Source organism: Scophthalmus maximus, chromosome 8, assembly GCF_022379125.1.
Source record: "Scophthalmus maximus strain ysfricsl-2021 chromosome 8, ASM2237912v1, whole genome shotgun sequence".
Lineage (NCBI taxonomy): Eukaryota > Metazoa > Chordata > Actinopteri > Pleuronectiformes > Scophthalmidae > Scophthalmus > Scophthalmus maximus.
The window spans coordinates 9869210-9889592 of record NC_061522.1 but is presented as its reverse complement, the minus strand read 5'-3'; the positions used below and the strand labels follow the sequence as shown (position 1 = coordinate 9889592).

Here is a 20383-nt window from a genome sequence, read left to right as displayed (position 1 = left end):
TCTTGACATGTGCCTCATGTTTTTAGAAAAGACTGCTGCAGGGGCCGTTTTTAAAACGTGTCACATTGTACGAACGCAATCAGGGTGTTGCAAGTCGAACACAGCGCCAAATGCATGGCATCCAAAAAACTCGTGCACTGGAACTTTTTGTTGACTTTCATATCCTCATCTCTATTTTATGAGCCAACCTGTTCACCTAGCTGCCCAGCACCGAAAAGCAGACAGACAAAGATTACAAAATATATATATGTAGCATGTATATGTGGTATTTACATACGACCTAAAGGTGACGCTAGTGTTGCACTGCTTGTTTTTCTACTGAATCTGAGGTTTTCAAACTGAACCGTCAAAGAAGAATACAGAACATTATTTAAAATGGTGAAACTGTTCAGGTTTTATCTAATTTTGTTCATTTTTTATTATACAGCATTTATTTATTTTAAAAGACAAAAGAAGAACAAGCATTGAGGAACCCAGTTCATTTTTTGATCTCAATAAAGGGGCAGATCCAGGATTTTTTATTTCTTTATTTAACATTGTTTATGTTTTTTTTTTACATTTTCACCAAAAACACTATAGGAATCTTGAAGAAAACAAAGATCAAACATATGTTAGGGATCTGAAATCTGTGAGTGTAGACAAGTTAAGGTGACTGCTGGGGGGAGGTGTCTGCTACTGTAAGTGCCATTCTACTATAATGTGTCTATTCTCATTAAGCGTTATCTCCATAGGTGGCTGCATTCTCAGAAGTGGTTTCCCTGTGTCGGTTGGAGTTGGGGTTGAACAGGTGTTTGGGCAGTGGTGGCCTCCTGCGCTACTCTCTCCAAACCTACAGGGACAGTGCTGGTGCTCAGCTGTGGTCCAGTGGCCGGGCCCTGTGTCTGTGGGACTCTGGCTGATGAGGTCACCGCAGTTGGCACGACGCCTGCCCGTCGCTGGTTTGTTAGCCCGGCGGCCTGGCTTCCAGTTTGAACGGCTCCTGCCGGCGGGTTTGCGATCACAGTGGCCACGTACACACCGAGCTGGCCCATTCTAGCTGCCATCTGAAACAGAGGTGAAAGGAAAGACTGCAGTACGAGGCGAAGGGAGGGAGGACACTTGGATCATCGATAGGATCACGGAGTTCGCTGAGCAAATTGTTTGGACAGGCTGAGCGAAAGATAAAATCTTGGCTGTGTCACTGTACCTCAAGCTCCTCGGAGCTCAGACTGCCAAGTGGAGAGCTCTAGCAAAGAATGATAGCACGTCAAATAAAGCATCTACATCAGCAACAAAAATTGTTGAACTTGGAAGACCATTATTTGTTCATGTTAATATTCAAGAGAGTGATTTGTATTTACCTTGGGTTGCTGTAACATGTATACAATTTGGGAATTCTGTGGGTGAAAGGTAGACGGGTTATAACACAACTTTTGCAATAGTTTCAAGACAAAACTAGTTTTGTTACATGGGCTCTGCTGTCAGATTGAGGTCTATACGTAAATGTACACTAGACACCTGTTGTTGCTGCACCGGCTGAGGTGCGGCTCCAGGAGGAGCAGCTTCGGGGGGCGTTTGTGCAGGTAAGACTTGACTGTGCGGGGGCTGATTTGCTGGCGTTTGTGGGAGAGGTGCTTCAAGAATAATTTGGAATCCATACGGGGAGGACTGGGGGGAGGAAACACAACGTTTTAAAGTTTGTCATTCTGCACGGTGAAAGACAAGATTGAAGTTCTGACTCTTTCTTGCACTAAACACAAAGGAGTACAGTTACAATATCACCTGTGGCGGAAAACCACGTGCAAGACAAAACAGGATCTGAGTTTCCATCTCACAGTCATAAATCAGAGCTCAATCATAATTTTGCCACAAAACTACAGATGTCACCATCTCCACAACCCTGTCTGTTATGAAAGAATTCCAGGGTTGTTTTGGTTTCCCTACACGCTACATGTTGACAGCACATGTTAGGGGTGGGGGAATAAGTTGTGCATTGCACCCCCCTCATCCCCAACCACCACCCCCACCTCCTCCTCCTCTGGAAATCTGTCAAGCTGGATTGTGGTTGGAAAATATTATTTTGGTTACTACGGTCTGTAGTGCAGTGCAGACGGTGTGTTTCTTAAAAAATACATCACCGGCTGGTTTCTGTAAGGTGGTGAAAACAGAGGGAAGTATCCATAAGATGGGAACATCTGAAAACAGCAACAAAACAGAGCCAAAATTAGATAGAAATTCTTATCGCGGTAAGGAACAAAAACAAAACAATAACGGATAATAAAGTGGAAAATAAGCTCAGTCACATATATTGTTTTGTTTGCGTTCAGTTCTCTTTGTCCTACCAGAGGCTGGTTCGCATGCTGAGGTCCATGGACGCCTAGCTGCAGGGGGATCATCATCACACTGCCCCCTAGTGGAGGCCAGTTGTAATGTTGCACTGAAGGAACGGGCTGGGGGCCACCCTGGGGACCCAGCTGCTGGGGAACCCCGGACTGTGGTCGCTCCACACTCGGGGACAGCAGAGCTGGAGTCTGAGCCTCGGGTTTCTGGTTCGTGGCTTCGACGGGATGAACTCGCGGAGCTCCTCCTTGAGACGGCACTGGAGGACGGACATTAGGATTGACCTAAAAAACAAACAAAAGAAACCACAAAAAGAACTCCAGAATAACCGTTGTTACAATAGATCTCACATCTCAAAATTCAACTTGATGTAGACAAATGGCAGTTGTTAAACTGAAAAATACAGAGTAAATAAAATCCATTTCAAACACTGTTTAAAGTATGAGTGCACTTACTGGTACTGCAGAAGCGATTACGGCCAAACATGACAATAGGCTCACAGTTATCATTTCCAGAAACAAGACAAAATCAATACGGTTTTAAAATCGATCCCAGGCGATCGATGAAAGCTGATAAGGAATGTCCACTGAGAGCACTTTCAGTAAATTCAATGCAACTGCACCAGAAGGAACACTGACTTATGCTCCTCTCTCAGAGAGAAACAACCAATCACACAACAGCGAAAAAAAGACCCAGACAAATTCAACCTAATGTTTTCATGTGAATGAAGCAAACCGGAGAAAACACACCGAATATTCAAAACTGTCTGTTTTTTCCCATCAATTATAATGCTGTAACGTCTACAGGCCTCGTGGTTTTCCTGTTTCTCACATCACCTGTGGGCGTGACTCATTCACCATTGTAATTATGGTCAAACCAAATGTACATAGTGTGCAACTAAACTGTGTGTAAGAAATGTAAAGCACAAGGTTTCTCTCTGCAGGTTCAGATTCATGTAGTTAGACCATCTGATTGTTGCCTCCAGCAAAAGCACAAAGATATTGTTTTATATTGTGAATTTGATTCCTGACAAGGGTCCATCTCTAATAGTCTCAGCTCTGACTGTGCAGGAATTCAAATGTCTTCACACCAGTTGTGTATAAATCATTACCTAAAGCCCCAGTGTCTAATTTTCTGGCGGCATCTAGTGGTAAAGTTGCAAACCACAACCAACTGAGCAACCGACAGGGGACACTTGGAATTGGAATCAGTGGCGCACCACTGATTCCAATTCCGGGTTACCGGCAGGGCTGAAAATTCAATTCGTATTCTGGACCATTTTCTGCAATAACCGTATTCACCACGACGCAGCAAACACGGCGACTTACACGGAAGTAGGATCCACCTGAAGTTACTATATTTAACTCATTCCAAGTTGACGAAAAAAATTGGTTCTTTGTTGCAGGTGATTATACATAAATGAACACATAGTTATGGACAATATATTCAATTTCTGTGAATAAGTTCTTTTTAATATTACTCACTGTAGCTTTAAGGTACTTAGCAAACAAATTACCTGCATGAACCTTATGATGAAAGACACAAATGCTGCAGGTGAGTAACATAAAGGGGTAAAAGATTTAATAAAACACACACTGTAAGCAATGAAACACATCTTAATTAGTGTTACATATCATTCAAATAATTTTTTGTTTCCTTTAAATGTTGTGTTGTATTCACCCTGTTGTACCAGAGACCTAGACACAGAAGATAAGGCCAACTTCAACCTTGTCACAAAGTGGTGCGTTTGAACATTTTCTGTTCTTCTGTTCCAGCAGCACAGAGTTAGAGATTGCAGGTACAGTTGCACAATTGTGGGAAGAAAAAAGTTATAGGAGAGGCTAAATTAATATTTTCAGTTTTACTTAGTTTTCTTGTTTGTCAGACAAGGTTTTAAATCTCATCCAAGAGTAGTTGTTAACACTGTAACAGCTCAGGGTTTCAGGACTGTTCACTCAAAAGTCCTCAAATTTAAAAATATAGTGGCTGTTTATATGTGTCAAATTAATAAGTAAGAAATTATTTTCTTACATTTTCTTCAGTTGTGTTGTTCTTAGAATTCCAGGTGTTTTATTCGAAACTGTCACACAGGATTTAAAAAATTCACCTAATGTCTCTGTGATATAAGAAAAAAAGAACACTTGTTGCACAGTATTTATAGGGAATATATATGAATATACAATATATTTATTCATGTTTGATTTACAGCAGCAAAGACATTGACAAACAAACTTCGGAATAAAATTACATTCATAATGAGCCGTTGTGCAAAAAACAAAAATTAACACGTGCAATAACTGTGATTCAGTTGTATATTAAGAAAGAGGCGTCTTTCAGTGAGTCTGTGAATGCAGCGGTGCGTGAATGCAGCAAAGAGCCCGACAGTGCAGTGAGGTGAATGAAAACTATAGGTCAAGAAGCTGACTCTGGATGAAAAACCCAGTCTGGGAGACTTCAGTGATGAAGCTGAGAGTTGGGTATTATCGGCTCAACACTCATCCCCTTCTTGAGCTGTCTTGATCCCAGGATGGTGGTGTGTGCGCCCTCTGGATGCATATTACAGCGGCATGTCGTCAGCATCCGCCCACAGTCCACTCCCACAAAACTCATAATTACACCTTGACTAAATATCTGTCTCTAATTTATATATATATAACTACCGAATCACAATATATCACTACATTCGTTGCATTGTCATATGGAGCGATATGGGATGATATAAGACCTTGTGCTGATTAAAATGATCTGAAAAGTAAATATAATCAGATAACAGATCATAAGCGTGTGGAAAGGATGCCGAACCAATACTGAAATGTAAAAACATGCCATTTATATATATATATATATATATATATTTGTAAAGGTCAATAAAATCTGGTTCAAACATGTCTTCGAAATCTAAATCCTAACTTGTAAATGCAAAACTGACGAAGCATATGTTTCGATATCCTGGAACCCTTTCTGTTCTCGCGGCTCTTCCTGATCGGCACAGTTCACCCGTTGTCTCCCCGACTCTCGGTGGTGGAGACGACTGCGGTCGTGGTGGTCTGCGGGCGTGTGGTTGTGGTTGGGCGTGTTGTTGTTGTTGTTGTTGTTGTTGCTGTTGTTGTTGTTGTTGTTGGGGGTGGAGGGGGAGGTGGGACGGGAGCAGGTGGGGGCTGTGGCCACAGACCAGGGAACAGAGGCCAGAAAGGGAAGGAAGGCCAGGGAGGAAGAGGCTTGAGCTGATAATGATCGCCACTCTGCAGCAAGACAAAAACATTGAAATGTCTTTCATTTATTCAAAATCATTTAAAAGCAAGCTTGTCTCGCTATGCTCTCACTGTGGTTAGTAAATGAAAGGTTCGGATCGGTTCTTACCTCATCACTGTCAGACTCACTGCTATGGTGACGAGAATTCATTCTTACCTCATCACTGTCTGAATCACTGCTGTGATAATGGTGACAGTTCTGCAAAAAGATAATGAGTAAAATACCCTTGTTTTGTTTTTCATTTTAGCTGAAATTATTCACAATTCACAGAAATTCCAGCACGAATGTTGTACTTACAGCGGCTGAACTGATCAAGAAGAGAATCGTCAGGAGGAAAAACATTGTGCGCTTCAAGCTGCAATTCAAATCCCTTGAAAAGTCAGAGCTGCCCTCGCACCGCCGCTGAGTATGAGTGTAAACAGCTTAAGGATGAATTTAACATCCAGCGTGTGCACTCTACCTGCACGCTGGTCCCCTTGGAAAACTCCATTTGCTTTTTAAACAGCCTTTTAAAGTGCCTTGGTGTGCCCACGTTGGTCTCACACTGTGTAGGTGTGTTGCTTCATCTCACATGTGGTCGGTCTCATGGCAGCCGCCGCAGACAAAACCAAAATAGGCGTGAACACAATGTCATTACCACACTAGACTGTGGGTTTTTTTTTTCGCAATACTGATGTCCACATCCTGTTTATTATCCTTATGGACTTGAGGAATTTCACGACACATGCTGGGCTTTATCGAACACCAAGCCCACCCACACTTCACTTCCCTTCCTTTTGTTTTTAGTATTTTTTGAATTTGGAGCAAAATGCAGAATATCGATCAACATCAACATGCTGCAACACAATACGCTTATATTTAGAGAGGAATATCAAACATTTTCTTCATTGACCTCGGGGAAGACTGATGTGTTATTTTGAGGTCCGGATACTTGCGAAACAGTAATATTGTTGCCCGGAACTTTATTTCCTGCACCTGCAAAACAATACTTGCTCAATCCTTTCGAAATACTGTAATCATCTTGTTTGCTCATGGTGAACCTCATTCATGTCCTCTACAGCAGTCATTACATTTTACGACCTGTTGCAAGCAGCCAGAGATTTATTTTTGATTTCTCCCTCCCATCTAAAGATTGAAAAATATATATATATATTTATAGAAATATAAAAAGCACAAATAAGACACTGTGTGCAGGATAAAGGAAGAGACAAAGTGTAGCAAAATCTTCACTAAACAGTAGCATCATTTTCTGAACAAGATCGGAACCTAAACACAGGATCTATAGGAGTCTTGAGGATATACATAAAGTTGTGCCCTCGGGGATTTGAGAAAGGAATCTGATCCAGACGGCGCAGATAAGCGGTTGATAAAGAGCTCGTCTTGGCAGCTGGTTTCATGATGTGTCTTTAACCTGACATGCTTTCAATAAACCAGGAGGCCCGTCGTGTGTCAGAAAACAAAACATTTTAATTGTGGAAATCTTTTGGTTCATGAACTGCATGAATGTCATATGACAAATATTCCAACCCGTAACAAAACATTCATATTACAGTGTTTTTTTTTACCCCAGGTGTGATGAAAAAAGCAAGATGAAGATGAATCACTGAAAACCAGATGTTTCTTAGGGCATTTCGATGTTTTTCTGCTCATTGATTTTCCGACAGGATCTCACAGGGTCAGGCACACACACACACACGCACACACACACACACGCACACACACACGCACGCACACACACGCATGCAGGCACACACACACGCACACACACACGCACGCACACACACACACGCACGCAGGCACACACACACGCACACAAACACACACGCACACACACACACGCACACACACACACACACACACACACACACACACACAGGCACACACACACATGCACGCACACACACACACACACGCACACACACACACACACACACACACACACACACAGTTGTTACTGTGATGTTGCACATTTGTGAAAATATATATCCTTGTTTTTTTCCTGAAGTGGGGTTTGCTATATGGCAATTGTTGTCTGGGCTTGAGCCTGGTTGGTGACAGCCAACTGAACAGTTGCGTGGTGGTGTTATGGTCACAGAAGAATGAATGAATATGTACATTGTCATTTTTCACAACAGCAAAGAAAGCAAATACCTTCTGAAAACATTCATGGGAAATTATCATCATTATTATTTATTTATGGAAACCTGATATGGGATGTTTGTCGAAAATGATTTGTGTCCATAACATTGTTTATTTTAGGTAAGCACCTACACATTCAGACTATCTTAACCCCTCAGGAAATCAAGACCAGGACAAAATGAATGACATTTTAAATGTTCTTTATTGCTTTCATTTGCATTTAACCAATACGGTGATCTTCCACAGCCTGATCACATCATGGTTTTGGAGTTACAACAGCCTGCTGAGCCAGGGCCCTGAAGACCTGCAGGAGCTTGAGCAACTCAGTCAGCTGGGAAAAAGACATATTGTTGTTGGAGGGAGTTCTGCGATTCTGTTGGGGGGGAAAGGACAATAAGGAAAAATTTCCAAATGGTACATTTTTTTAAATTTATAACTGAAAAATAATATCTGTTCAAAATGTCATGTGCATAATTGTATTAAAAACTAAATACTGACCTCTTCGCTTGAACGCTTCTCGATCCTATGGGTTGGTTTAGCCTTTAAAAGTAAACAGGTAATTTTGGTAAATTAGTGCTTCAAGCAAAGAGAAGGACTCGGAACAGAAAGAGCGTGTCTTACCAAAGAGCTGGAGACGAGCATCATGATGACCGCCAGAGCGACAATCTTCACGCCGAAAGCCTGCATCTAAAAAAGCCCCAAAACAAAACAGAGAAATAAATTTATTTGTCACTTGAAATAACAAAGATCCTCTCTAGATATTGTTCCTAATATTTTTTACTACTCGTCGAATTTCTCCTTGCCTTTCTGAACGTTCTGCTCTTTCAGTTATTGTGAACAAAGAGTGCTGGGATATGCGCAGTTGGTGCAGAAGCAATATTCAGTGTGGAATATATAGTGGCGGTCAGCCAATCACAGGTGACTTGAGAGTAGCCCATGTGTTTTGCAATGAAACAAAGCAGACAAACAAATTGCCCAAACATTTCTCAAAAACTCATGTGTCGTCATATCTAATACTTAAAGCCGTTGCATTGCATTGTTTGTTTGCGCTCCTGGTTACGCCTGGTTGCACCGATTAATAAAACGTTTGGATGTTTTTCAAGCTGTCAAGTGATTAGTCGAATGATGCACAAACCAGCAGACAATATCAATATGCACCTACTACACCTACTAATATAACAATATGAAACTATGAACTAAACTATGAAACTACTTCATGATAACAAAGACTCCTCTTTTGAACTCTCCTCGGATCTGCCGTTATAGGAAATTTCCATTAATTCAGTTCCAGCGTCCCACTTATCATCAGCGTCAGCACCACATCTGAGCCGGTAGGGCTTTAGTTTGTTTTTCATCTGGCTTTATTGGTATATTCATAGCTTCTTGCTTCCGATGGCTTCCTGTTAAAAGCAGGCTTGATTCTGAAAATCTAACTACAAAGCAAGGAATCTCTGTCTCGACATGTGTATTGTTAAGGGCCCAAGGAAGAGCAGTGTTGAAATGAATGTGATTTGGACACGTGGTATGTTCAATATCTTATAAACTATGATAAATGGCGAACAGGATGGAGTTGGGCTTGGCAGCTGCATGCCTAGATATTAGCCTGTTCTACATTAAATAGCAAATTTAATTCAGTTCCTTGTGTACTTTCCATGCTCTGAAACCTGAGTTTTATTACCCCTTTCCACTTGCACCTGTCAGAGCATGAATGGCCTGCAGAGACGGCGTAGTCTCCCTAATGTCAAACTCGTCATTAATCCCACTCCCACACACACAAAAATGGCTAGTTGGGCCTTATTTGTTGTCTGTTGTTTCATTGAAGGCCACTTAGGAAGACTGGGAATTTCTTCGGCGTGCCCTTCAGTGTTTTTTTTAGTGTAATGATATTTGCAGCATCTCGGTAATATGCAAGTGTTCTGTAAGTCAAACTGACACCTCGGAACAAATGTGGCAGCCCTGCAGCAGCAACAAGGCGCTCCTTAATGATTCTCGATTTCGGGTTTTATCCATCACCGTGACGGCCTCCGCAAACGAGGAACACTGGCTCATCCTTTACCTTAACAACAGAATAGTCCTGCCAGAACGTCTGAATGTTGATGGTGATGGTTTTCCTAACTCTTTCAGGCATTTGGCGAGAGACGAAAAAGGTAAACAAAGGAAACTGAACATTTTTGAATGCTGTTTAATATGGAACCAGGTGATGTGCCTGACAACCAACAACATGCTCAAAGCCAAGTACAACAACCTCCAGCTGTTCAAGTTCTATAAATATGCACGTCCTGCCGATCATCCCCTTCAGCTGTGGGTAGTATCATCATCATCGTCATCACACCAAAGAGAAGAAGCTCCAGCTATCACATTTGAGAGGTTAGTGTGATATGTGGTCAATAATTATGTATTTCTTACTTCTACCCTAGAGACCACTTTCCTGCAATATGAATGGCAGTTTTGTGTTGCAAATGATGAATGTACGAAAGGGAAAATGATGAAACATGTCACAACTATTTTAATCAAATCAAATGATTTACAACTTAAATTTTCATTCCACATACATTTTCATTGATTCGTTTTCAATTCACATGCACTATCATCACCTACATTTTTATAGATTTTTTCTTTAGCAGGCTGTTCTTGCAATTTAATCCTCAGAGATGAAAGTCTGTCTTCAAAGCCAAGAGTGATATTGACATAAAGGCCAACTACAGAGTATTGTTTTGAGTCTGGTTTGAAACACTCACATTTCCATGTGCACTTTTTGAAGAAAACATCTTCCTCCAGTTGTCCAGCAGCTGCCAAAGGTGTTTTTTATATTCTCCTTGTCGTAAGATTGTGAAGTTTGATGAAATACTGTATTCGGCGGGATCATTTTAAAAACTGTCTGTCCACGGTTTGTGCTTTGACACTTTATTATATCAATGACTCTAAACTTGTGTATTTATACACTGCTATTTTCCCTCTCAGCTCCTTACAACACCTGGGACTAGGTGAGTCTCTCTTATGGTTGAAAACAAAATTTTAAAAAAGACTTTCAAATCAAATACACTTCCACCCATTGCTTTATTGATACAGTCGGACAATGTTCATGGTGAGTGTGCCCTAAAGGCAGGTTCCCCTGTCAGTCAGGTGCTGCCAGTCTCATTTTCCCACAGACTGACTGGTGGAGGGACGCGTGGGATGGCAAGAGGGGAAAAACACAAGGTCGTGGGAATGGCACTGGAATGGGGAAAAGCTTAAGACATACAGAGGCACATTTTGTAATATACAAAGGATTATTACACTGGGTTACAGCATACAGTATGACCACACACGGACCTCACCAATGTCATCCGAGCTTACGACTCTTTCTTCTCGCCAGAGACCTTCGATCGAATTATTTCACATCAAAAGCTCCTTTGAAAGTGCTCAGTCGAGAACATGAAGAATTGGAAGAAATGCCACAACACCACCACAGCAATGAAAGAACATGTGACTCACAGGCGGATCTGATGATTGATGTCATAATTGGTTTGAGACGCTCAATCTTAGGTCCTTTGTTGCACGAAGGAAAAATGTCAAGATTGGCTTCTAACCGCACCGTGAGCGTTATTTCAGAAAGTGAACATACTCCTAAGAAGAAAAAAGTTTTACCTTTAATTACTTATAAGATCTAATTTTTATTATTAGCCTCTTGTTTCTGTCTAATGCAGATTCATTTTTTTCAGTGGTGAATCACTCTGACCACAGTCCTCACAAGAGCCAGACAGATGAAGGCACAGAAGTATTGAGAAAAGCTAGTTACTGAGAATGGAGATAAACATTGTTATGATACACTTATGATCAAGAAAAACTTTGTTCAAGAAAAACTGAAAATGCCCCTATTCAGCATTTACATTTGATTGACGTTAGAGATGTAGCTGTAAGCACATATGTGCTAATGTTTTCATCATTTGTATACTGCCACAAGAAGGAACTTACAATTAACTGACACCATTTTTTTGTGTATTCACACTGACCAGAGGTTTCATTAATGTTTCTGAAACTGGATTTTTAAGAAAAAAAGACATATTTAGTCAACAGCTTTTCCATTTATGAAGTTTATTCAGCAGATGAAACAAAGAAAACAGTGATTTTGATCCATGGTTTTACTTGAACTTGGATGTTGGGTGTGGAAGCATTTGTTTAAAACAGTTGAAGTTCTCAGTAAAGCAGGTCACAAAATAGCACTGATGTCCAAAATCAGAATCCCACGATATGTTGGATTTCATTCACTGCTTGAATTTCAGATTTTATTTTGTTACAGGAGCAGCAGTTGTGGTTGTCGTTGTCGGGGTTGTTGTCGTGGTGGTGGCAGCTGTAGTCGTAGCTGCAGTAGTAGGTGCTGGGGTTGGGAAGAGGGCGAGAAGGATCTGGATCCACTGCTGCGTGCTCAGGTTAGGCCCGGCTGAAGCTCTCTTCAAGAAAATCAGAAACATTCATCATCAGTTGCCTAGCAGAGCATTTTCTGAGGACTTTCTCAGTAACAGAGGACAGAGAGGAACCTCACCTCATTGGAGTCTGAGTCGGAGCCAGAGTTGGAGTCGGATCGGGCAAGTCGTCTGTGTTCCATGTCCCGCTGCAAAGATCCAAAAGTTGCACGTTGGATATTTCCCGCATCATACTATTACAATAAGAGTAATACTATTAAACCATAGGAATATTTGATATTGAATATGAGAATGTTTCACTCACAGGTTTAGCCAGGGTGAGGCTCAGGAGGCATCCAAGCACAAACACTACCTTCAGCATGGTTGCAGTGATCACACACAAATCTTTGCAATTTGAATAGACTGTCACACGGGTGGTGGAGGAGGTCGCTGGACTGTTGTTTGGACTGTTGGGGCTTTTCTTATATACAGGTAGAGGAGAGTCATTTACATAACCAGCGTTGTTGAGAAATTGCAATTATTAGGAAATCTTCCCCCTCCACATTTTTTAAGGTGTGGCTACGGATTAGAGCCTGAAACCACACCTGGACCATATACCATTGGTCCATACTGTAGACACTTTTTCAAAAACGCTTCATACAGTCTTCATCACCAACATGTATCTGGGCCGAACAATGAATCACCACAACACTTTAGACATGTCTCCAAATGAGCTTGTTCGACCAAAACACTGGCGACAAGTTTCATTCAGAAAAAAAACACTGTCACTCATCACATATTGACTTAAAGAACGCTAACAACAGGGATCATCAGATTTATGATGAACTCATATCTTTGAAGTATTAACTTTTTTTCACATGAATCAGTATTACATTATAGAATGAGAAAAACATATTTTACTTCATTGATTGTACTCAATTATATGTAAGAAAATGAATCAAATATTTCTTCAATAATCCTTTATCTTTTATTTATCCTTGAATAATGTAATTTACTTGTGCAAAATAAAAGGTTGAAACAAAAAATGATCCCAAAAGTCCAGGGCTGCAATAATGATTACAAAAAAAACGAGAAACCATTTAGTATGATTACTCATACTGTACAGTACTGTGAGGGTTCTAGTCCCCTCTCTCCTGCATGTCGAGGCACATGTTCCACCAACAACTGAGTTCGGTTCCGTTGGAGGTTTTCTTCCTGTTACTGTAAAAGAGAGTTTTTTTCTCTCCACGGTCGCCAAGCGCTGCTCATTGTGGGAACTCTTGGGTTTCTCTGTAATATTGTGAGGTCTCTACCTCATGTTGTAAAGTGCCTTGAGATATTGTATGTTGTGATTTGGCTCTATACAAATTAAATTCAATTGAAAATGTATTTGCATTTGGCCACAAGTTCTCATCAACATCACCAGCCTTGGTCTTCCTCTCCTTTGTCCTCCACGCATCCTCCCTCTCTCCCTGCCACTCCTCTTTTCCCTCCAAACTTTTCTTCCATGATCCATGTTTCCAAACAAAATCCTCCTGAAGCAATTTGTCACAATTTCTCTGTTCGGTCATGAGACTAAAAACACATTGGCAGACTTTCAGCTGAAATTGCAATGAGCTATATTTGGAAAGATTATAAGCTAATTTTATTGTAAATACTCTGCCAAGATTTTCTATATATTGTAATATGGTTTGTGCAGGAATGCATGACATTTGCCACCATTCTGTTTTGAATGCGTTTTCAACAGTTTTGTAAACAATGTGTTAGCATTTGAAAAATTTGCTGCAGGTATTAATTGTTTTGCAGTTGGTAGAGTATGAATGAGAAAATAGTTCATGGATTTTTGGAAAATGAGGTCATTGAATACATTTTGTGTGAAAGCAATGAAAAATGTTTCACAGTTTGGTCTATAAAGACTTCTGTTTCACTCACTATGTGAAGAGTTTTGACAATGTGTCTTTAGTTTTTATCAATGCATATGAGCAATCGAAAAAACCCAAACCTAATATGAAGGATAACCAGAGGTTTCATTAATGTTTCTGAAACTAGATATTAATAAAAAAGACATATTTAGTCAACAGCTTTTCCATTTATGAAGTTTATTCAGCAGATGAAACAAAGAAAACAGTGATTTTGATCCATGGTTTTACTTGAACTTGGATGTTGGGTGTGGAAGCATTTGTTTAAAACAGTTGAAGTTCTCAGTAAAGCAGGTCACAAAATAGCACTGATGTCCAAAATCAGAATCCCACGATATGTTGGATTTCATTCACTGCTTGAATTTCAGATTTTATTTTGTTACAGGAGCAGCAGTTGTGGTTGTCGTTGTCGGGGTTGTTGTCGTGGTGGTGGCAGCTGTAGTCGTAGCTGCAGTAGTAGGTGCTGGGGTTGGGAAGAGGGCGAGAAGGATCTGGATCCACTGCTGCGTGCTCAGGTTAGGCCCGGCTGAAGCTCTCTTCAAGAAAATCAGAAACATTCATCATCAGTTGCCTAGCAGAGCATTTTCTGAGGACTTTCTCAGTAACAGAGGACAGAGAGGAACCTCACCTCATTGGAGTCTGAGTCGGAGCCAGAGTTGGAGTCGGATCGGGCAAGTCGTCTGTGTTCCATGTCCCGCTGCAAAGATCCAAAAGTTGCACGTTGGATATTTCCCGCATCATACTATTACAATAAGAGTAATACTATTAAAACATAGGAATATTTGATATTGAATATAAGAATGTTTCACTCACAGGTTTAGCCAGGGTGAGGCTCAGGAGGCATCCAAGCACAAACACTACCTTCAGCATGGCTGCAGTGATCACCTGTTGAAAAACAAGAAGCACAGGGAAAGTTGCTCAGTTGAACATTTTGCATCCAAATTATCACAACTATCATTGCACAGGGAGAACAGAATATTATACTATTAAATGAACCAATGACAATATTACCGACAAGACTTCGCAATTTGAGTAGACTGTCACACGGGTGGTGGAGGAGGTCGCTGGAGTGTTGTTGGGACTGTTGGGGCTTTTCTTATATACAGGTACAGGAGCGGATGTCGGGTCATTTACATAACCAGCGTTGTTGGGAAATTGCAATTATTAGGAAATCTTCCCCTCCACATTTTCAAGGTGTGGCTACTGTTTGGAGCCTGAAACCACATGTGGACTATTTGATATATACTGTGGCATTACTGTAATTAAATATCAGAACTGTACTGCCTTTGTCAAATCTAAATATTAGTTTTAAATTCTTAAAACATGCAAGTCTCTTTATTCTTCATGCAAGTCTCTTCATTCTTCAGCATATTCTTCAGCATTCCATGTGTTGCACAAGATGTGCAACACATGGAAAATACCTGGTCTTATGATTACAAATCCAGTGGTTTAAGGACGTATTAAGAAACACCCAGGGAAACATGCTTTCCCGTCTGCTCCCTCTTGTCTCAGGATATTGATGGATACTCCGGCTTAAGTTACTCAAGCACTTAAATCACATAATGATCAGTGGATGTTTGAAGTGTCCAATTTGTTTTTCATGATTACACATCACTGCTAGCAGTCACTGTTGCTAAGAAAAGAGGGATCAACTAAATTAGGAAGTTATTGGAAAACAATGGGTGAAGTAAGTTTCTGTTTTGCAAATGCATAAGGATGACTAAGATAACATTGTGTCTCCATGTCTGATGTCTGATCTGTATCTGCCTGACCAGGCCTCACATAAACACACTGTGTACTTGCACAGTGCAGGTGAGTGGATGTGTGGAATAGATGCAATATAGTTAGTGACTTGCTATATCGAATGTGATGTCTGGTCTGTATTAGGGAATAATACAGTTAAGGTCATTTACTGTTTCAATTTAAGTAATGTGCTTTTGCATGTTTTCCAGAAACAATGATGCTCTTGTGTCTCATAGCCTTACATCTGTCAGCAGCCGCTGCTGCTCCTGTGAGTATTACCTTCAATGTGTGCGTGTGTGTGTTTGTGTTCATAAATATGTGTGTATACTGTAAATGTATGCATAAATGTGTGTGTGTGTGTGTGTGTGTGTGTGTGTGTTCATGTATGTATAAATATGTGCCTGTGTGTGTGCATGTGAGTGTGTGCACGCATTCAAATGTACGTGCGCATATGTGTGTTGGTTTATGAATAAATATATATGTGTATGTGTGTGTGTGTGTGTGTGTGTGTGTGTGTGCGTGTGTGTGTGTGTGTGTGTGTGTGTGTGTGATGGTGAGCAGACGGTGAAACAGGAAGCAGAAGATGCAGGCTCCAGTGGTCAGAAGGTGGTCCTGTCTGAAGGGTTCTCGGATCAACCATAGAATCTGATTGTTAGTTATACTAATTTATTATACTTATACTTATTAATAGTTTTTTGATTCCACAGACTGATGGGAATAACCACTAGCTGGTTCTTACTTCAAGGAGAAGAAAAAGACAGTTCCCAAACAGTTCAGTTTGGTAGATTAAAGAAATAGTTTGGCATTTTGAAAAAAAAGGCAATTTCACTTTTTTATTGAGATTATGTAATCAGTCCAGAAATTGTAAGATTTTGATAATAAGATCTGCCATGATAACAAAAGGGTGAGTGTTATTTAAAACAATATGTGAAAAACTACAATGAAAAAAGCCTATTTCCCTTTCAATTATGTACATCTGCAATATAAAGAGGTTTTCCAGACCTTTTGCCACACACACCATTGAACCACCACTTTTAACACAATTAATTTGACGGTCATTTACTGTAAAAACACTTTATCTGTGCTCCACCCAGGATACTTGTGCAATGTTTTTTCAGCCTAGAATACTGAATGCAGAGCCAGTTGGGCATTTGGGGAGACGCGAAGAAGAACCCAGATCTGGTCCATATTGTGCGGTAAGCCCACAGTGAAACACTGAGACGCTACAGATGTAGTGAAAAGACTAAATTAAAAAGCATCTTGCGACTCACCTCTTTAGACTTGCTTTCTCTTTGGGTTTTTAATTCTTTTGATTTTAATTTCTTTGAGCATGTAACACCATTTATACCTCTGAATTGATTCTCTATCACTAATCACTAAAATATTAAGTTCATGCTTCTAGTCCCCACTCTTCTGCATCACTGTTAGCACATTTATGGACTGTGACACAGCATTAGGCTTGTGTGGTTAATTTGACCTAATGTATTTATTTCAGGACGAACATCGCTGAGCTTGTCGGAGAATAAGAAGATTCAGAAGAAGTCGACTGGAAAAGAGTGCAAGGCATTGATAGATTAGAATTGATTAAGTCTAATAAGCTGGCTATAAATTTGACAACTGATTCTTTTTGATTTGTTTTCTTGCCTTTACACTTCACTCAGGAATGAAGCAACAAGTTTATATTCTCCAATGTTATCAAGGCATCATAGCTCACATTTCTAATGGCACATCCGTGGAAAAACGGTTTACCACAATAAAATACTGAAACAATTATCATTTGGCGAAGTTTTTTTATTTGGCATGTTGTTAAACAGAGGAGCAAATTCCTGAAACAAGCAATACAGTTTCAGTTTATTATAAAAAAAAAATACAAATAAGTTGCATTTAGAAGAACAGCGCACTCCGGCTTCTTTTGCCAAGGAATGAGCTTGTGGTGAAAACAGCCAGACACAAAGAAATCAATTTTCCCCAAATCACATTATTGCAATTTCCCAAGTGACATCTAAGGCTCAAACAGGAAGGGGAAGTTGGAGTGACCCTGGAGAAACATTCAGAAAAACAACAGTTTGATTATTGATTATTCATAGTCAGATTCTCCAGAGTACAGTAAATGGCAGCGATGTGTGACAGAAAAGTGGAGGATGACAAATCCAAATCATCAAAATTTGAGTTTCATCGAATGAAATCCTACCTCATCGATCCCAGGGCCAGGTGCGTCGCCACGGGGATCAGGGGGAATTGTGGTGGACTCCCTCTGTGTCCCCAGTGGCCGTGTCTGATAGATAAAAGTGATGAAAACATGACAGTTAGACTCACTGTAACTGCTGCGAAACTTTTCTATTTGCTTAGTTTATCTGTGAAATGTTCTTATTCTAAGAAATGATGTTGCCTACTCACTCTTTCTGTTGGCACCTTTGGCTGGGAGGCCTGCTGTAAAGGGGACATGCATGAAAATTAGATTTTTCATTTTTTTTAAACCCAAGAACTAAATGTATACATTTATTAAATATTCAGCGACAACAAGTCATAATTTACACCTTCTTGAATAAATGAAATAATATCCGTTTCATGTGGTCAAGCTACAGACGGCATCACTTAACAGTCTGGGATGAAATGATTTCCGCCAGGCCACTGAACCAGACAGACGGTGTGTAGTCGGGATGGCAGACAGATGTTGTTGCATCACAGTCGCCACAGTCTTGACTCAACATCTGCAGTTGTGTTATTATCACTAAGCCACATCTTTTTAATCGTTGTCCACATAAGTTATAAAACTTCACTCAAGCTGCCAAAGTAAAACAGCTGCTCGACACAAAAAATATGCTTAAAAATCAATTTTCATTTTTCCAATGAATTATTTTGTTGTCAAGTAAATATTAGACCATTGTTCCAGTAAACACACCCAATTTTCATTCATCAATTGTCTTTTAAAAATCACTCATGACAAATGAAGTATGTCCCCAGTTGTTTTGCAAAGTGAAGCCAATTTTTTCTTCTTCTTTTTTTAACTTTGTGTCATATTGCATGATTGACCTGCAGAGGGAGCTGTGGTCTTTGTGTAGTTCTGTCCAGGTTCTGCTGTCCGTTGTTGGGCTGCAGCACCACTGCATTCCTCTGCTGGGGATACCCGTAAGAAGGCACAAAGTACTGGAAGCCCTGTGGATGATTAATTCATCAGATTGATTTAAGTCTGAAGCGAAGCGTCTGAGCGTCGAGACCGGCATTTGCAAACAATTCAATGTGTTTGACTTGGTACCTGCTGTCTGGGAAACTGAGGAAATCCATACGCAGGGTACTGAAAGTGTGGAAACATCTGCAGAAAATTTTAAAGGATAATTAACTTTGGCCACCAGGAGCTTTTTGGCAGCTGCAGTGGAAAACTCTGGCTGGCGCCTTGTTGTACCTGCACAGGGTTCTGGGCCTGCTGAGGGCCGTTAGGAGCGTTGGGATCCTGCGCAGGGCCGAGCAGCTCCTGCTGCCCGTTGGGGAAGAGCATAGGTGTCAGCTGGTTGCCCTGGTTGGGCAGCAACAGCTGAGGGCCCTGGGGGCCAAAAGGTCCAGCGACCTGAGGGTTAAAGTTCAGCACTTGTGGAGTGAACAGCACCTCTGGCTGCTGCTGCTGCTGCAGCACAAACTGGGGAAAGAGTGAAGACCCCTGGAAGAGAGGGGGATTTGTTTCAGCTTGTGTATTATTTTCCAAAGCAAACATTTGTTTTGGGGTTGTTGTTTTTTTTGGACTGAGGGAGACAAGGGAAGAGTAACAAATGGCTCCATGGTAGTAGCATCAGAGCAGCACATACACATGTGGGCCCAGTCTGTACCTGTGTTTGTCCAAGAGCTGCAAGAGTTAGTCCATTCAGTCGCAGGATCTGGACACATAAACAGGTTGAATCAGACAATGTTATTCCTACATTACAGGGAAAGAAAATAGACATTAACACTTAAAGGACCTATCTTTACCTCATTGCTGTTGCTTGCAAGAATTCCAATCTGTACCTGTAAAAGAAACACGATGAAAAAAACTCGATCTTATCTTTTTAGATGCTACTATATGAGCGATGTGTCATACAGCAAACACTTGTAACTCACTGGCAGAGCAAAGCTTGTCCTCAACAGACAGACCAACAGCAGTGCAGTTTGTCGCTCCATCATGTTCTACAGTGTGTTAAAAAAAAATGAGGCATAATAAAAAAACAGAATTCATACAATGCATACAGACAAGAAAAAACGTTAAACGCTAAAACCATGAGCACAGCGAACTCGTCTCACCGTCTCTCTGGTTCTGCTTTCTCTTTCCGTGTGCCTGCCTCCTCGCCGTGTCCACGTCCCTTATAAATCCTCTCCATGTGAGCTGCTGCAGTCCACCGCCAACCCGTCCAGACGACGTGTGGTCAGTGTGACAGACATTTCTCATGGCATCAGACTCAGACACTTACAACACAGGACAGCTAAGTATGTTATTAGGTGTAAGTCACGTCTCTAAACGCCATGACACGGTGTGTGTCAAGTCATTAACAGAGTCTCTCAAGGTCCCTGAATTTACAACCCTTTGCACTTTTAACTGTGAGCGTTTGGAAAAGCATCAGCTTTTACATGAATTGTTTGATCCTCCATTTGAGTGTATGTGCA

At 40.8% G+C, this 20383-nt stretch overlaps 5 protein-coding genes across 7 annotated transcripts; all 5 read right to left on the bottom strand.

Annotated features, from left to right (window-relative positions):
• Positions 1-584: 584 nt before the first annotated feature.
• Positions 585-2912, bottom strand: LOC118312674 (glutamine/asparagine-rich protein mdt-30-like). The gene is made up of 7 exons (XM_035637472.1): positions 2775-2912; positions 2322-2603; positions 2118-2174; positions 1498-1647; positions 1341-1376; positions 1187-1225; positions 585-1043 (listed from the first exon to the last, which is right to left on the bottom strand). Exons 1-7 carry the CDS (start codon positions 2826-2828, stop codon positions 744-746), a joined length of 918 nt encoding a protein of 305 aa, XP_035493365.1. The 5' UTR covers positions 2829-2912; the 3' UTR covers positions 585-743.
• Positions 2913-4488: 1576 nt separating this feature from the next.
• On the bottom strand, positions 4489-6080 carry LOC118312624 (WAS/WASL-interacting protein family member 3-like). Of its 2 annotated transcripts, none has more exons than XM_035637387.1 (3): positions 5869-6080; positions 5680-5769; positions 4489-5561 (listed from the first exon to the last, which is right to left on the bottom strand). In XM_035637387.1, exons 1-3 carry the CDS (start codon positions 5911-5913, stop codon positions 5313-5315), a joined length of 384 nt encoding a protein of 127 aa, XP_035493280.1. In that variant the 5' UTR covers positions 5914-6080; the 3' UTR covers positions 4489-5312. The 2 variants fall into 2 exon arrangements, with proteins under 2 accessions (XP_035493280.1, XP_035493281.1); XM_035637388.1 differs by having other exon boundaries at positions 5728-5769.
• Positions 6081-11767: 5687 nt separating this feature from the next.
• Positions 11768-12539, bottom strand: LOC118312613 (cell wall protein DAN4). Its single transcript, XM_035637346.2, has 3 exons — positions 12418-12539; positions 12233-12301; positions 11768-12140 (listed from the first exon to the last, which is right to left on the bottom strand). The coding sequence occupies exons 1-3, from the start codon at positions 12472-12474 to the stop codon at positions 11976-11978; spliced, it is 291 nt and encodes a 96-aa protein (XP_035493239.1). The 5' UTR covers positions 12475-12539; the 3' UTR covers positions 11768-11975.
• Positions 12540-14174: 1635 nt separating this feature from the next.
• Positions 14175-15080, bottom strand: LOC118312612 (cell wall protein DAN4). The gene is made up of 4 exons (XM_035637345.2): positions 15023-15080; positions 14825-14896; positions 14640-14708; positions 14175-14547 (listed from the first exon to the last, which is right to left on the bottom strand). Exons 2-4 carry the CDS (start codon positions 14879-14881, stop codon positions 14383-14385), a joined length of 291 nt encoding a protein of 96 aa, XP_035493238.1. The 5' UTR covers positions 14882-14896; positions 15023-15080; the 3' UTR covers positions 14175-14382.
• Positions 15081-17524: 2444 nt separating this feature from the next.
• On the bottom strand, positions 17525-20048 carry odam (odontogenic, ameloblast associated). 2 transcript variants are annotated; one of them, XM_035637457.1, is made up of 10 exons: positions 20024-20048; positions 19844-19909; positions 19715-19750; positions 19576-19623; positions 19158-19409; positions 19011-19067; positions 18788-18910; positions 18152-18184; positions 17946-18029; positions 17525-17792 (listed from the first exon to the last, which is right to left on the bottom strand). In XM_035637457.1, the coding sequence occupies exons 2-10, from the start codon at positions 19904-19906 to the stop codon at positions 17757-17759; spliced, it is 732 nt and encodes a 243-aa protein (XP_035493350.1). In that variant the 5' UTR covers positions 19907-19909; positions 20024-20048; the 3' UTR covers positions 17525-17756. The 2 variants fall into 2 exon arrangements, with proteins under 2 accessions (XP_035493350.1, XP_035493351.1); XM_035637458.2 differs by having other exon boundaries at positions 18152-18181; positions 20024-20036.
• Between the last annotated feature and the right edge of the window lie 335 nt (positions 20049-20383).

Coding starts and splice junctions, on each gene's coding strand:
- LOC118312613 (XM_035637346.2), bottom strand. CDS start 12,474: ATGCTGAAGGTAGTGTTTGTGCTTGGATGCCTCCTGAGCCTCACCCTG. Junction 12,302..12,417: donor GCCTCACCCTGGCTAAACCT/GTGAGTGAAACA, acceptor GGATCTTTGCAG/CGGGACATGGAACACAGACG. Junction 12,141..12,232: donor CCGACTCAGACTCCAATGAG/GTGAGGTTCCTC, acceptor ATTTTCTTGAAG/AGAGCTTCAGCCGGGCCTAA.
- odam (XM_035637457.1), bottom strand. CDS start 19,906: ATGATGGAGCGACAAACTGCACTGCTGTTGGTCTGTCTGTTGAGGACA. Junction 19,751..19,843: donor GGACAAGCTTTGCTCTGCCA/GTGAGTTACAAG, acceptor TTTCTTTTACAG/GTACAGATTGGAATTCTTGC. Junction 18,030..18,151: donor CAAAGGTGCCAACAGAAAGA/GTGAGTAGGCAA, acceptor TTTATCTATCAG/ACACGGCCACTGGGGACACA.
- LOC118312624 (XM_035637387.1), bottom strand. CDS start 5,913: ATGTTTTTCCTCCTGACGATTCTCTTCTTGATCAGTTCAGCCGCT. Junction 5,770..5,868: donor TCTTGATCAGTTCAGCCGCT/GTAAGTACAACA, acceptor ATCTTTTTGCAG/AACTGTCACCATTATCACAG. Junction 5,562..5,679: donor GTGAGTCTGACAGTGATGAG/GTAAGAACCGAT, acceptor GTCTTGCTGCAG/AGTGGCGATCATTATCAGCT.
- LOC118312674 (XM_035637472.1), bottom strand. CDS start 2,828: ATGATAACTGTGAGCCTATTGTCATGTTTGGCCGTAATCGCTTCTGCA. Junction 2,604..2,774: donor TAATCGCTTCTGCAGTACCA/GTAAGTGCACTC, acceptor TTTGTTTTTTAG/GTCAATCCTAATGTCCGTCC. Junction 1,648..2,117: donor CACCTTACAGAAACCAGCCG/GTGATGTATTTT, acceptor TCCTCCCCCCAG/TCCTCCCCGTATGGATTCCA.
- LOC118312612 (XM_035637345.2), bottom strand. CDS start 14,881: ATGCTGAAGGTAGTGTTTGTGCTTGGATGCCTCCTGAGCCTCACCCTG. Junction 14,709..14,824: donor GCCTCACCCTGGCTAAACCT/GTGAGTGAAACA, acceptor GGATCTTTGCAG/CGGGACATGGAACACAGACG. Junction 14,548..14,639: donor CCGACTCAGACTCCAATGAG/GTGAGGTTCCTC, acceptor ATTTTCTTGAAG/AGAGCTTCAGCCGGGCCTAA.